The sequence below is a fragment of the Clarias gariepinus genome, chromosome 19 (genome assembly GCF_024256425.1).
Source record: "Clarias gariepinus isolate MV-2021 ecotype Netherlands chromosome 19, CGAR_prim_01v2, whole genome shotgun sequence".
NCBI lineage: Eukaryota > Metazoa > Chordata > Actinopteri > Siluriformes > Clariidae > Clarias > Clarias gariepinus.
In genome coordinates this window covers 24,468,430-24,480,936 of record NC_071118.1, presented here as the reverse complement: position 1 = coordinate 24,480,936, position 12,507 = coordinate 24,468,430, and the positions used below count along the sequence as shown (strand labels likewise).

The following is a 12,507-nucleotide window of genomic DNA, read 5'->3' as shown; positions in this document are numbered from 1 at the left end:
GCGGTGTGTGTGTGTGTGTCTTTGTGTATGTGTGCAAAGCTAAAGTAAGAGGAGACTCTTAAGTTTCAGCCCCTCCTGGCTTTTTTCTTTTTCATCTTACACAGTCAATCGCCAATGACACTTGTGTGAGCGCATACTAACGGAATCACTGATATAAAGTAAAACAAACAAACAAACAAAAGAACTTACACTTTACCTTTAAAAAGAATCGCAACAAAGTGTTTCTGTGTAGAGCAGAGTGTGTGTGTGTTTGTGTGTGTGTGTGTGTGAAGCAGAGAGGTGCCGCTTCACACATACACACACACACACACACACTGAAGGCAAGAGAGTGTGTGTGAACCGGCATGATGTCAAATTACGCGTGTGCACACATAACGACAGGCTAAGGGGGGAAATGGATTGTTAACCTGTAGCGCAGCCACATAAGGGGGTTGGTTTTAAAGGCCAAATAAAAAATAAAACCACCGGGCCTTATGAGCGACCCTGCCATGGTTTATTTTGTCTCCAAGAAGGCTCTCGCGAGCATGCATAGTTATGGCGCAAGGGAACCGCGATGACGTGTCGGGTCACTTGTTCCGGTATAAAAGCGGAACCGGCAAAGCACACGGCGTGGAGAGACAAGGAGACAATGTGCTGGTTGTGTAAGAGAGAGAGAGCTAGTTGGATGCTTCCCAAGGAATACCTTTCCCCTGTGGATTATTCTTTTGTGGACACCTACTATACTGTACTCCTCTCGTTCCGTTATCTCGTGCTCCCGGATTAAACATCATATACCGGTGGGACCGAGACATCTCTCCCTGCCACCATTACACACACATTACAATAACACAGACATTGGACTTTTATACATGCACACACACTCACACCTTTTTTCTATTAGTGTATATTTTGTAAATATTGGTCTTTGGCGCACCTTTGTATTTTGTTTTTCTGTTTCACTTAATACACTTTGGGTTTGCCTTGAGATTGTTGTTGTTGTCGCGTGTCTTTACTTCCTCCGCGAAGTTTGCGCAATACCGGAAGTAATCTTTATTAGCCCGTATTTAGATCCTTAACACCATATTAGTGTAACTAGCTTAAATAATAAAGCCGAGCATTACATATTGGTGGCCCGTACAGGGAATGTGCGTTTAAAACCTCTCTAGTAAAGTACTCTAAAAGTACACGCACGCTGTAAACATGGGGTCCTCGAACACAGGGCGGTTGTACGAACACAGAATCCTTAATCCCCAACAGTGGTGCAGTGCCAGGAGGGCATGGCTTAGATGGCATAGGGTGTGGCACAGGATGTGGCACAGGCGGAACAGAGTTCTTGGAGCAGACTTGACCCTCAACAGGCTTCTTAGAGCAAACCAGGCCCACGACAGGATTCTCAGAGCAGGTTGCGTGCTCAACAGGGTTCTTAGAGCAGACTGGGCCCCCAACAGCATTCTCAGAGAAGACTAGGCCCGGACACTGGAATCGACATGGTGAGCCCTTACCATGGCTAACAGGTTAACAAGGCCTTCCACAAAGTTAACGCGGCTAACAGGACTAACAGGGCCTCCAATAAGGCTAACAGTACTAAGATCCAAAAAAATAGGACTTGTACTGGATGCTGAAGCTTTGCTTAGTTGCCACCATATTGAGCTGCTTGATCTGTTTTTTTAAGTGCTGTTCCTTACTCCACCAGCTCATGCATGAACTCCCTTGCATGCCAAGCCAGAAGGACAGCAAGACATATGTCCATCTGGATGGTGAGGTTCTCTGCTTGCTCCTAAATGGCACACATCCATCTCTGATGGTCATCTCTGATGGTCTTCATCAGAGAAGCTGGTAAACGTAGAAGAAGAAGCAGGATGTTGCACTTTGTGTCACAGTTGAATGTAAATACATTTCTGGGGAGGTGCATATCAGACTATGGTATAAGTAGCTATATAAGACCTATGGCGTAAATTTGACGGATAAGAATACAGTACCAGTCAAAAATCTGGAGACACCAGTCAAAAATTTAATACAAGTTTGGATTCGTTTTCAATCTTTACCGACAATAGTGATTTTTTTTTCAAAATTATGAAATAACACATATGGAATTAAGTCACAACACCAACAGTCAGTTGTTATTTTAAAGTCAGCTGTTCTGGAACAGGTCTTGCAAGAACAGTATCGTCAGGTTCATTTGCAAAACCCATCAAGCACCATGAAGACCATCTCAGGAAAGCAAGACCAAAACTTACCTCCGCTGCAGAGGAGAAGTTCATTTAGAGTTACCAGCCTCAAACATCACATCAACTAACAGCACCTCAGATTAGCGCCGTTATGAAGGCTTTACAGAGCAAGTAGCAGACATATCCAAATATCAACTGTTTAAAGGAGATTATTGCATATTTTAACTGTTTTCAGTATTAATTTACAATGTAGAAAGAAATAAAATTCATGATAGACCATGGAATTGGAAGGTGTGTCCAAACTTATGTCTAAATCAGCCTTTGATCATTGGCTGTGTGTTTATTGGGCAGCCACTCAGTTTGCAGTGTGTAAGGAAAATTTTCAGAGTTGTTATTCACTATGATATTTCTGTCATTTTGTTTGTCTGTTGTTTTTTTGTTTTTTTAACTGAGCAGCAAAAGGTCTAAGGTACCAGTAGAGAAAAGTCAATTAGAAACCTTAGGCACATTGGCACTTGGCACAGTATCACAGTGTGGTTGCAGCCACATGATGAGAAGTTTAAAGTAGCTGCGGGTGACTTGGAGACTGTTTTGGTTAAGGCAAGCAGGATGGAGCCTAATGTGTGGCTTTTGTACTGAAGGCTTATGCTGATAAATAATAAATTATTTAGCTATAAATAAATTAAATAATAAATCAAAAAGTATTTAAATTGAATTATTGAATTGAACTTAATTGTAGTTCTACCAACTTTCTTATCCCTTCGTATCCCTTTCTTTCTTATCTCATTACCATCATTGCTTCACCATTAGTGGAATGAATAGTGTTGATGTTACTATAAAATCTTTATTTAATAAGGTCATCCTTTGATATTGTCAAAAAGAAAGAAACAAAAAAAAAAAAACAGGACAAGCAGGTGCCAATGTGAAGAACATGTGACAATTTTACAGATTGTAGTTCAATGCCATGGATCCCTCGATATAATTTAATAAATAGCTCTTATGTGGGTAGTGTTCCCAAACCCCACTAGCAAGCTTAATTTCTGCACCCTAGTTTTTCCTAAGACCCTGTCTGTGGCCATGCTTGTGATAGAATCAGGCTTGCAGTCAGTGTTAAATTGAATTAGTTTAATAGGTTCTTTTGGGTTGTGTGTTTGTTGAGTTTTGTCTATGAGGAAAATGTTCATATGCTTAATAATGTCCCTGTATTTTTATTTTTGAAAGATGCTAGCTGGCTTAACCGGAAAATAATTTATTCTTGGTGTCAAATATGTTGACCGATTGACCTGTAGAGTGTAGACACACAAGGGTGAGTCAAAAATTATCCTCACTGAGTGTTGAATTTATTTGAATTAACATTTAGAGAAACAAATACATACTTTTTTTTTTTTTTTCATTTTTATAATCTCCTCTCACTTTTCAATACACTTTTTCATCGGTCAATAAATTTTTCCTCAATAAGAAATGTTAATGATCTTATGTCATTAAGTATTATTAGGCATATTAGGTATAACAACTAATATGTTGTTATGTTGTTATTATATAACAATGTGGAAAGTTAAAACATTGAATGAATAAATAAATACAACAATATAAGATTCAGAAACCGTTCTTTATTCATAAAAGTACACACACAACAAGTAAAATACAATACAACACAACATACGCAGCAACGTCGTGTAGGACAGTTTTCTTAATCCATCTCTAGCATTCAGGCCTTGTCTCCTTGTTCTTACTGCTGTTTATTTTTCACAATGGCTTTAAGTCTTGCATAGAAATTTCCAAAGTTCTGCAAAAACAACAATCAAAAAAGTTTTCATAGTAGGATCACATAATGTATGTTTAAAAGGGTTTCATCATGGATTGTGGAACAAACCTGAATTGCATAGAACACTAATCCTAAGTACCCAGCAATACAGCCACCGAGGAAGAGATCAAATGCAGCAGGCTTCACCCTAATGAAGGAAAATGTGATGATTTTTCAGGAATTTTAGCTTCTCTCATTGGAAATAGTAACAGATAAGACTTTTACAAATCAAACCTGTACATCATCATTTGCTGCTTCATTTGATCGAAGAACGTAATGTCAGGATCCCTGGCAAGGAAACGGTGGGGGGAAAATCAAATGCATGAATTAACACATAAGTACACAAACTTTTTCAGTATTTTGTTAGTCACAATACCTATATTTTCTTTGTCAATTAAATGAGTAAGAAAAAAATTAGGTCATGCAACATGATATAAAGCTTAATAAATGTTATAGCACATGCCAAATGTAATCTGAAAACTAAGCATGTACATTGGGAATCTGATGCCACAAAGACCAAAAAACTACAGGGGTTAAGGTATTGGACTATAGTTCAGAAGGTCCCAGGATCAAATTCCACGACCATCAAGTTGTCCCTGGATGGCCCTTGAGCGAGGCCCTTAACCCGCAACTGCTTAGATGTACAGTATATTGAGGTAATAATGTAAGTTGCTTTGGATAAGGGCGTCTGCCAAATGCCCAAATGTAAACCATCTAGAACTTTTTAAGAGTATCAGACAGATTATGTGACTAGTGCATCAGGAGGTGGGATTAAAAAACAAGCAACAAACCAAAATTTTAAAAAGTTCAAAATTCAAAATTTTGGAAATGTATTTTTTTATTTTTTACTAGGCAACTATAAATAAATATCTAATATCCCAGTCATAAAATATGTTGGTCTTCAGCACCAGGTCTACAGATTTGTGTGTGTGTGCGTGCATGTGTGTATATATACAGTACCTGTGGTCCTGACGGAAATTGTGTCTGTAGACGTGTTGAAGATGCCGTCTGAACTCCTGCTCCAGGCTGCTGATGAGAAGAGTGTGCTGTGGTTCCGTGTCCATCAGCTGAGTGGCTCGAGGCACAGAAGTCAACATGGTCATCAGAGCAGATAAACGACTGTCTAGGACATCCTGCAAGATAAAAGGATTTTTTTTCATGTCAAAAAACTTTCTTCTGTTACATTGACACTGGAGACTCTTTCAAGATAAAATAAAACAAAGCATTTCCTTACAGAAAGCTTCACCACTTCACAATATAAGCCATTTATTCCTTTAGTCTCTTCATCTATAGTTATTACAGAATTGACAATGCATTAGAATTAAAGCATTAATATAAACCTTCCTATAAATCTCCTGATTGTGTCACGCTTTATTACAATGTTTCCCTTATGTGTGTTGCATTACGTCCATAAAGGTTAATGGCTGAAAGCCTTAATAGAATATTAATTCAAGAACTCTGTCAGTGTCCTTCTTGTCAAGGATCACTACCGGTGACGAAAATATATGAATTTATAATCTATACGGCTTAGTCTGTATATAGGTTCGCAACGGCCTGGAGCGTATCCCAGGAGCACAAGGCGGGGCATAACCAAATGTGCATGAGGAAACCAGAGCACCCTGGAGAAACCCACCAAGCATAGGGAGAGCCTGCATGTGGGAATAGAACTCTCAACCCCGGAGGTGTGAGGCCACAGTGCCAAACACTACACCATGTTAAATTCATCAACAGTACTGTGCAAAAGTAATGAGCCACCACTTTTTCTTCATATTTAAGTATGTAAAGAAATGGGAACAAATGTTTTACTATTGTGACAGACTGCAAAGTGCCTAAAGATACAATTGTTAAATTTGATTGTTTATGTAATCATCCTTATTATTAGCGACCACATTTTTCCTCTCGTCCGTTCCAACACCTCAGCATTCCGCATCACCAGTATACTAACCACCAGACTGATCATTAAAATTTTTCGTCATCATCAAAAAAAAATTATCATTCTAATCTCAAATCTCATCATCTAGCATCATCTCTTAAGCTGCTCAGGGACAAAACTTGCCAAAAATGAGAGCCAAAAAAGGCATTTAGGGGGCTTGGAGAGCTAATCCTCAAGACTAGATTTAAAACAATACAAAAAAAAAAACATTTTTGGCAGCAACATCCAGTATAAAGAATTGTGGGGTTACTTAAGACTTTTGCACAGAACTATACAAAAAACAATAAATAAATAAATAAATATGTCATACCAAACTGCCCTTGAACACTTGCAATTCTTTTGGAGAACCCTGTGTCATAAAATAAATTAAGTAGCTGGTAAGTGACCACCTCTTCTATTTCATTATTCGAGGAATAAAAAAAAATATATATTGTCTCACCTTGTCTGACAGATCATACATGTACCTCACCAAGGCTTCAGCAACAATAACCGTGTTACGTTTCAGTTTTCTGATGTCCACTTGAGACCTACAGTGTGTGTATATATAAGGCCAAAAGCTAACAGATCTATTATACATTATAAATAAATTTTTATTATGTATATACTATTAAACCTTATTCTGCTAAATATGTTTACATCGTATCAAGGATAGAACCCCGACGCTCTGATCTACTGTCCTGCAGGTGAGACAGAGTGAATCCTGGGATGTGTCTCATTCCATAGTGCTCGTGCTCCCATGCTAAAGTAGAGTCTTGTAAGTTGATCTTCTTGTGTACAGTTCCAAACCTTACCCATGGAAATCTGGATGAGATCACCTGCAAGAAAAAAAAATTATAATATGGTTATGTTGCTTTATGGTCAAGGTTTAAAAATAGATGATTTTGTACTAGATTTGGCCTAACTTCCTGCAGTTGCTGGATGAAGTTAAACTGAGGTGTCTCTGGTTTTGGCGGTCGAGAAACATGGAGGAAAAGTTCATCACCAGAGCCAAGTGAGTCCAAACAGAGGACGAAGGCCACATTATCATGCAGGAGACTGGATTCTGTGTAGTAGAGGGACACTTGTGTTGGACATATAACTTTTTTGACCAGCTCACCAAGCAATCCACCAAGAACACTTTGTAGTCCAACTAGGGACCGTGAAAGCCAACGGTGACCATTGAGTTTATCACCATTTTCACAACAGTGATAGGACCAACCACAACATCAGTTAGAATAATCTGCAAGTCATTGGACTCAGGGAGAAAACTGGAGTTTTCCACCAAGCCACCAAGCACAGGGAGAACATTCAAAACCTATGTACACTGACCTCGAGGCGGGAATCGAACCCGGACCCTGGAGGTGCAGCCTCAAGGCTACAGTACTAGCCACTATGCCACTGTGCTGCCATATTGAACACTCATTCCTATAATAACCTCTAAAGCTCTCATGATGGCCAAACACAGCAGCCATCCAGCCATCAGGTCACCAACCTGCATGGTCCATGTTTTCAGCCAACCAGTGTTTGGTGCCAATGAAGTTATATTTCCCTCCACCAGTAAGAGAGAAAAGGAGGTGAAACCTATAAACAATACAAACACAGATCAAAATGAATGGCAAAAAACCTGCAAGAAGTATCTATCAAAGTGTTATTTATTTAAGATGTGATTAAATAACAGCTTGTAAACTTTTCTACTGTGTTGTATCTTTTCCCAGACTAGTAATGGACCAGGAACTTACTGTGCTTTGTTGCGGGCATCACTGTAAAGTCTTTGAAAGAGTCTAGCAAGTTCTAGCAGCATGGTGACACCACTGGCATTCGAGTCTGCTCCATATGACAGCCACTGGAAAAACATACAGGCTATACATGCATAAGGAAAATTAGGTACAGCAACAACATAACCATCATCATCTGACTTTATACAGTACTACAGCAGCTTTGACAGTGGTTACAACTGCAAAGAATAGTGTAAATGAATTTGGTTATATTAACACTGAAGGGCAATGCCAGTTGAGTGAGCACTTGAAAGAATATGCATAACTATACTATGTATCAAAAATGTTATTATACATGTACAAAGGGGGTATCAAAAAGTTTCGAAATTAGCCTGCCAACAGCGTGCAGCACAAGGCTGCACATACAGTAACAGAGAGCACTGATCATTGTAAGTCAGTGTGCCAAAAGACATCATTCTGTATAAACTGGGTTTTGCAACTAATGCTACTGTCAAGTTCGTTCCCAGTCTGCTGTTCCCAGTGTGCTGTGCATGATTCGTCCTTCATGTTGAGGATCATTACTAGTGACGAAACTTGGGTGTATGACCCTCAGAGAGACAGAGAGTCTTTACAGTGGAAGAGCCCATTATCCTAAAAGCCGAAAAAGGTGAGGCAGGTCTGCAGCTTAACTAAGTGCATGCGCATTGCCTTTTTAAAGATTTGCGGCATTGTGCAACGAGAATTCTTCCGCAGAGGCCAGACTTTCCTTAGTGGATTCTTGTAAACAGAGCTAACGGTTTGATATCGAAACTTTGTGATACTTCTTTGTACTACTAATTTAAAGATGAGTACAGTAATGCCCTGATTGTGTGTAGATTTTTTTTTAAATTAGTAATCAAGGCTTACCGGAGCAAGGCCAAACGAGTCATAATGGGCGGTGATAACAATTGTGGGTGGCTCCTCTCCAACTCCAGGAAGCACACCCTTGGAATAAAAAAATTTCTCATTCTCACTCTGACAGGTCACAATTCACTATTTAAGTAATGTTTTTCCTCATTAAGGCAGTCCATTAATCTCACCTCTAATGTAATGATAGAGTTGTCAGTAATGGCCTTGATGGGGGAGTTGTTGTTTACCAAAATTTGAAAGGCAGTAGTTGTGACCATACTACGAAGAACTAAAATATGAAAAAAAGCAACAGAATCAATACAAATAATTCAAGTGGAAATGTTTTGTTTTTTATCAGAGGGGTTGTAACTGCAGTCCATACATATATTAAACCACAAATGTAATACAAATCTACAATGTAAATATAATGTATATATAAATATACTCTATAATGTAAAACTACTACAAAAGCCACCAATCCTATAAATGCAATACAGGTATTCTTTTAAAATTGCTAATGAATTTGGCTCTTACAACCCTGACTAATTCCCCAGTCCCTGATGAAAAAATGCATTCCCATAATATGATGCTACCACCACCATGCCTCATAGCAGGTTTAGCGTTCTTTAGTTGATGAGCAGTATTATTTTAGCCAAACATAGTCAGTCAGTTTGGTCCAATCACAGAAGAGGATCATTTTACAGATGTTCCATGAACATGAAATTTGTATTCATAAATCTATGGGTCAGTTGTATTTATGCATATGTATGATCATTCTAAATGGACTAAAACCATCTGGACTGAACTTATGCTCAATAAGTAAATATGTTTAATGCCAACATTTCCAATTGTAAGTTATCGTTTGCACGTTATAAAAATATCTGCTTGATTGCATGTACTGTAACCTACAGTACATGAACTGGAACAATCCATGCCTCAGAAGTCCTATCCTATTATACCTATTTGGCATATCACACCATTTTATATCTCTGATGTTCAGACATTGTCATGTAAATGGCATTATAAAGCCATTTAAAAAATCATTAGCTCAATTTCCAAATAAAAGTTAAGCTATCAAAAACTTCCAAACATTTAGCAAGCCAGCCAGGATATAAAAAAGATTAGCTAAGGGTTAAGATCCTTTTCAAGCTGTCAACATTAAATAAGAAAATTCAAGAGGGGAATGTAGGCTAGGTTTATACTGTCGGTTAAATGTGACTTGATTAATTTTTGAATTATACGTGACACATATCGGATATGTTCTATGTCCATGTAAACAGGAAAAAAACGCATGCATTCCGATATTTCGAGATCGATTTCAGGCCTTCTTCATATGTGGAAATAAATCAGATATAAATCAGATATGTGCTAATGCGATTGTCGTGTAAACAGACAGATCAGATTTTCTTAGGCATTGTGTTCTGTAAATCATTAAAACTGCGACTTCTTTGATGTTTATTGACGTAATGTTATTCTCCGGTGAAAGCGCGTGTGGAATGATAACATCGCAGGTGACATGGAAGAGGAAAAGGTCCCCCTGCCTTGTGTTAATGCTTATTAAGGCTAAATAACATCATTAGTAACAAATAACAAAATCAGTATTTGGTGAATGTAACTCATGCACAGGCTACAATTTGTTTTTTCCCTCCTCCTCCCATTTCAAAACCATGGTGACGTTTTGCAAACTTTGCATATATCGCAGGGCTAGCATCAAGCATATTTCGCCTTCGTCCATCTTTGCTAGTGTGTAGCGCAAGAACCTCCCTTTACGTATGCGCGGATGGTATGGCAAGTGTAAACACTTGAACCGGAATATGTGTCATAGATGAAAGAACGTGTAAACAGACTGTCAAAAAAATCAGAATTGTGCATCAAGACCGGCAGTGTAAACAAGGCTTTTGATAGCTTTACCTATCAGATCAATTCCCTATAAGATATCATTCACTTAAAATATTTATGCCATCAAAAGTATGGACTAACACAAAATCCTAGCAGCTGACAAGCAGACAGGATACTACAAAGACATGGATTGGACTCCTCTCACCCCTAATCAGAATAGAGGTGGACTTGGTGGCTGCTGCATGCTTCACTTCTGCATACATATATAAAAGCTGTTCATCCTCAGGGACCACATAAACAGGCATGAGGGTCTCCATCTTTAGAACCTCAGACTCTGTAACCATGAAACCCTGGAAATGAGATAAGAGGAAAGATTTTTAAACCAGGAGCTCAATAAATGACATTATAGGCAGATGAAAAATTAAAGATAGTGTATTATAAGCTCTTACAATACACTATCTTTAATTTTAAATTTTCCTTAATTTTCCTATCCTCATTTGGTGAGCTCCTGGCTTAAAAATCTTTCCAAATAAACAAAATGCTCCAAAGCAAGGCAAAACGGAGCAAAATGCTCCAAAGCAAGGCAAAACACCCCATGTTTAATTATTTATCTATAACAGCACATCCTACAGTCTTATATCAAAGCAATTTACTAACAGTTATTCATATAAATTATTTGTATTTAACTATTTATAGTTTTACTGCATTTTATGTGGTGGAAAACCAATGATAGTTGGTTACTTACCTGTATGTTGTGTTTTTTAAAAGCCTCTTTCCACCAAAAAATAATAAACATCTCCTTAACTTTACCGTATTCACATTTTTATTTTTCACTCACACATTCTCTATACCGCTTATACTGTACAGGGTCATGGGAAAGAATAAAGAAGAACCAGAAAGTGGACATTTAGCCAATCATAAAACAGTATTATAATATTTGTAACCACCTGGATGACATCCTCAGGTACAGTAGAGATGTTTTGAGGTATCAGTATGAGCAGTGCAGCAGCATTCTGCCTCTTAGACTCTAGAAAGCGTTCTATTGTGAATTCAGACAGCTTCATGATCACACAGCGTCTGGTCAAACTCAAATCGTCTGGTGAACGTGCTTCAGCAACCACCATGGCACCCTGACAACCTGGTAAAAAAGCATGATATTACCATTGACATAACATGTTTATAATAGAGATTAATCAAAAAGAATAAAGAAAACATACTCTCATAGTGTAGTAAACAGCTCACAGCATATAGTTATTTTTCATAATGACAGAAATGTTGTGCAGAATTTTACAATTAACAATACCACATGGATGTTCTTATGCTAATGTGAAATCCAAAGTACTGTACAATCTAAGGTTTTGCCCTTACGTAGCGGCTACAGAAGTGATACAGTATGATAGTACCATGTTTTTCCTGGTGCAGACTGTAGTGCTGCATCCTGTAGGCTGTGAACTCGTATGACGATGCAGCAGAAAGAGCCGAAGTGTATACCAAGTGTGTAGAGAGCAACAGGAGAGCCATCATCCTCAAGCTCCTGTAAGTCATGCTTCCTCTAAGCTTTTCCATCATCTTGTACACAAAGTAGATCAACAATAAAAGCATCAATATACTGTATGTGCTAAGAACTCATCGAACCATATGGATATAGTACTAGCAAATGAGTTGAAATACCAGTTATTGGTCCGAGCCGTTGTTAGAATGCACAAGTTCACTTCAAGCGGCCTGAAGGTAAGCCGACTACACCATCTGTTCTAAGACAGATGAAGCATGGGTAATCAGACCTGACCACCAATCCCTGGCCTCCTTCTACCCTACTGTAAGTGTGAGATTTACCACTTCCTGGCTTATCACTAGGACAGACCTTAATACCAAGTCATATGAAATCACTCAGCCATCTTAAATAACTGGATCTACAAGTTAATGAACCATGGGGTTACTTAGGTTGTTATAGGAGTACTAACTTTTGGATGACTGTAACAGCAAATAATATTGAAAGTTCTACCTATAAAATAGTACACTTTGATGTACTGTAGAACACCTTGCAGTTATGATCTGTTTTAATTCAGACCAGACAAAGATACATTAACACCCCTACAAATACGAAGGATATAAGGAAGTAGAAATACTTTATTCATTATGAAGAGGTTCACAGAGGGATTAGTAAAAGGGTAGAAATCCTTCATAATTCAAAAAAAGAAAAAG

General features: G+C 38.2%; 1 protein-coding gene across 3 annotated transcripts; it reads right to left on the bottom strand.

Moving 5' to 3' along the window:
* Positions 1-3,752: 3,752 nt before the first annotated feature.
* On the bottom strand, positions 3,753-12,035 carry zgc:109965 (Nicalin-1-like). Of its 3 annotated transcripts, XM_053478666.1 has the most exons (16): positions 11,977-12,018; positions 11,709-11,874; positions 11,253-11,443; positions 10,511-10,655; positions 8,658-8,755; positions 8,485-8,562; positions 7,603-7,706; positions 7,356-7,444; positions 6,787-6,926; positions 6,521-6,699; positions 6,324-6,411; positions 6,195-6,233; positions 4,912-5,084; positions 4,186-4,239; positions 4,021-4,099; positions 3,754-3,933 (listed from the first exon to the last, which is right to left on the bottom strand). In XM_053478666.1, the coding sequence occupies exons 2-16, from the start codon at positions 11,872-11,874 to the stop codon at positions 3,877-3,879; spliced, it is 1,680 nt and encodes a 559-aa protein (XP_053334641.1). In that variant the 5' UTR covers positions 11,977-12,018; the 3' UTR covers positions 3,754-3,876. The 3 variants fall into 3 exon arrangements, with proteins under 3 accessions (XP_053334639.1, XP_053334641.1, XP_053334638.1); XM_053478664.1 differs by having other exon boundaries at positions 3,753-3,933; positions 4,192-4,239; positions 11,709-12,035; XM_053478663.1 differs by having other exon boundaries at positions 11,709-12,033.
* Between the last annotated feature and the right edge of the window lie 472 nt (positions 12,036-12,507).

Coding starts and splice junctions, on each gene's coding strand:
- zgc:109965 (XM_053478663.1), bottom strand. CDS start 11,907: ATGCTTTTATTGTTGATCTACTTTGTGTACAAGATGATGGAAAAGCTT. Junction 8,563..8,657: donor ACTCTATCATTACATTAGAG/GTGAGATTAATG, acceptor TTTTATTCCAAG/GGTGTGCTTCCTGGAGTTGG. Junction 4,240..4,911: donor AATTTCCGTCAGGACCACAG/GTACTGTATATA, acceptor TTTCCTTGCCAG/GGATCCTGACATTACGTTCT.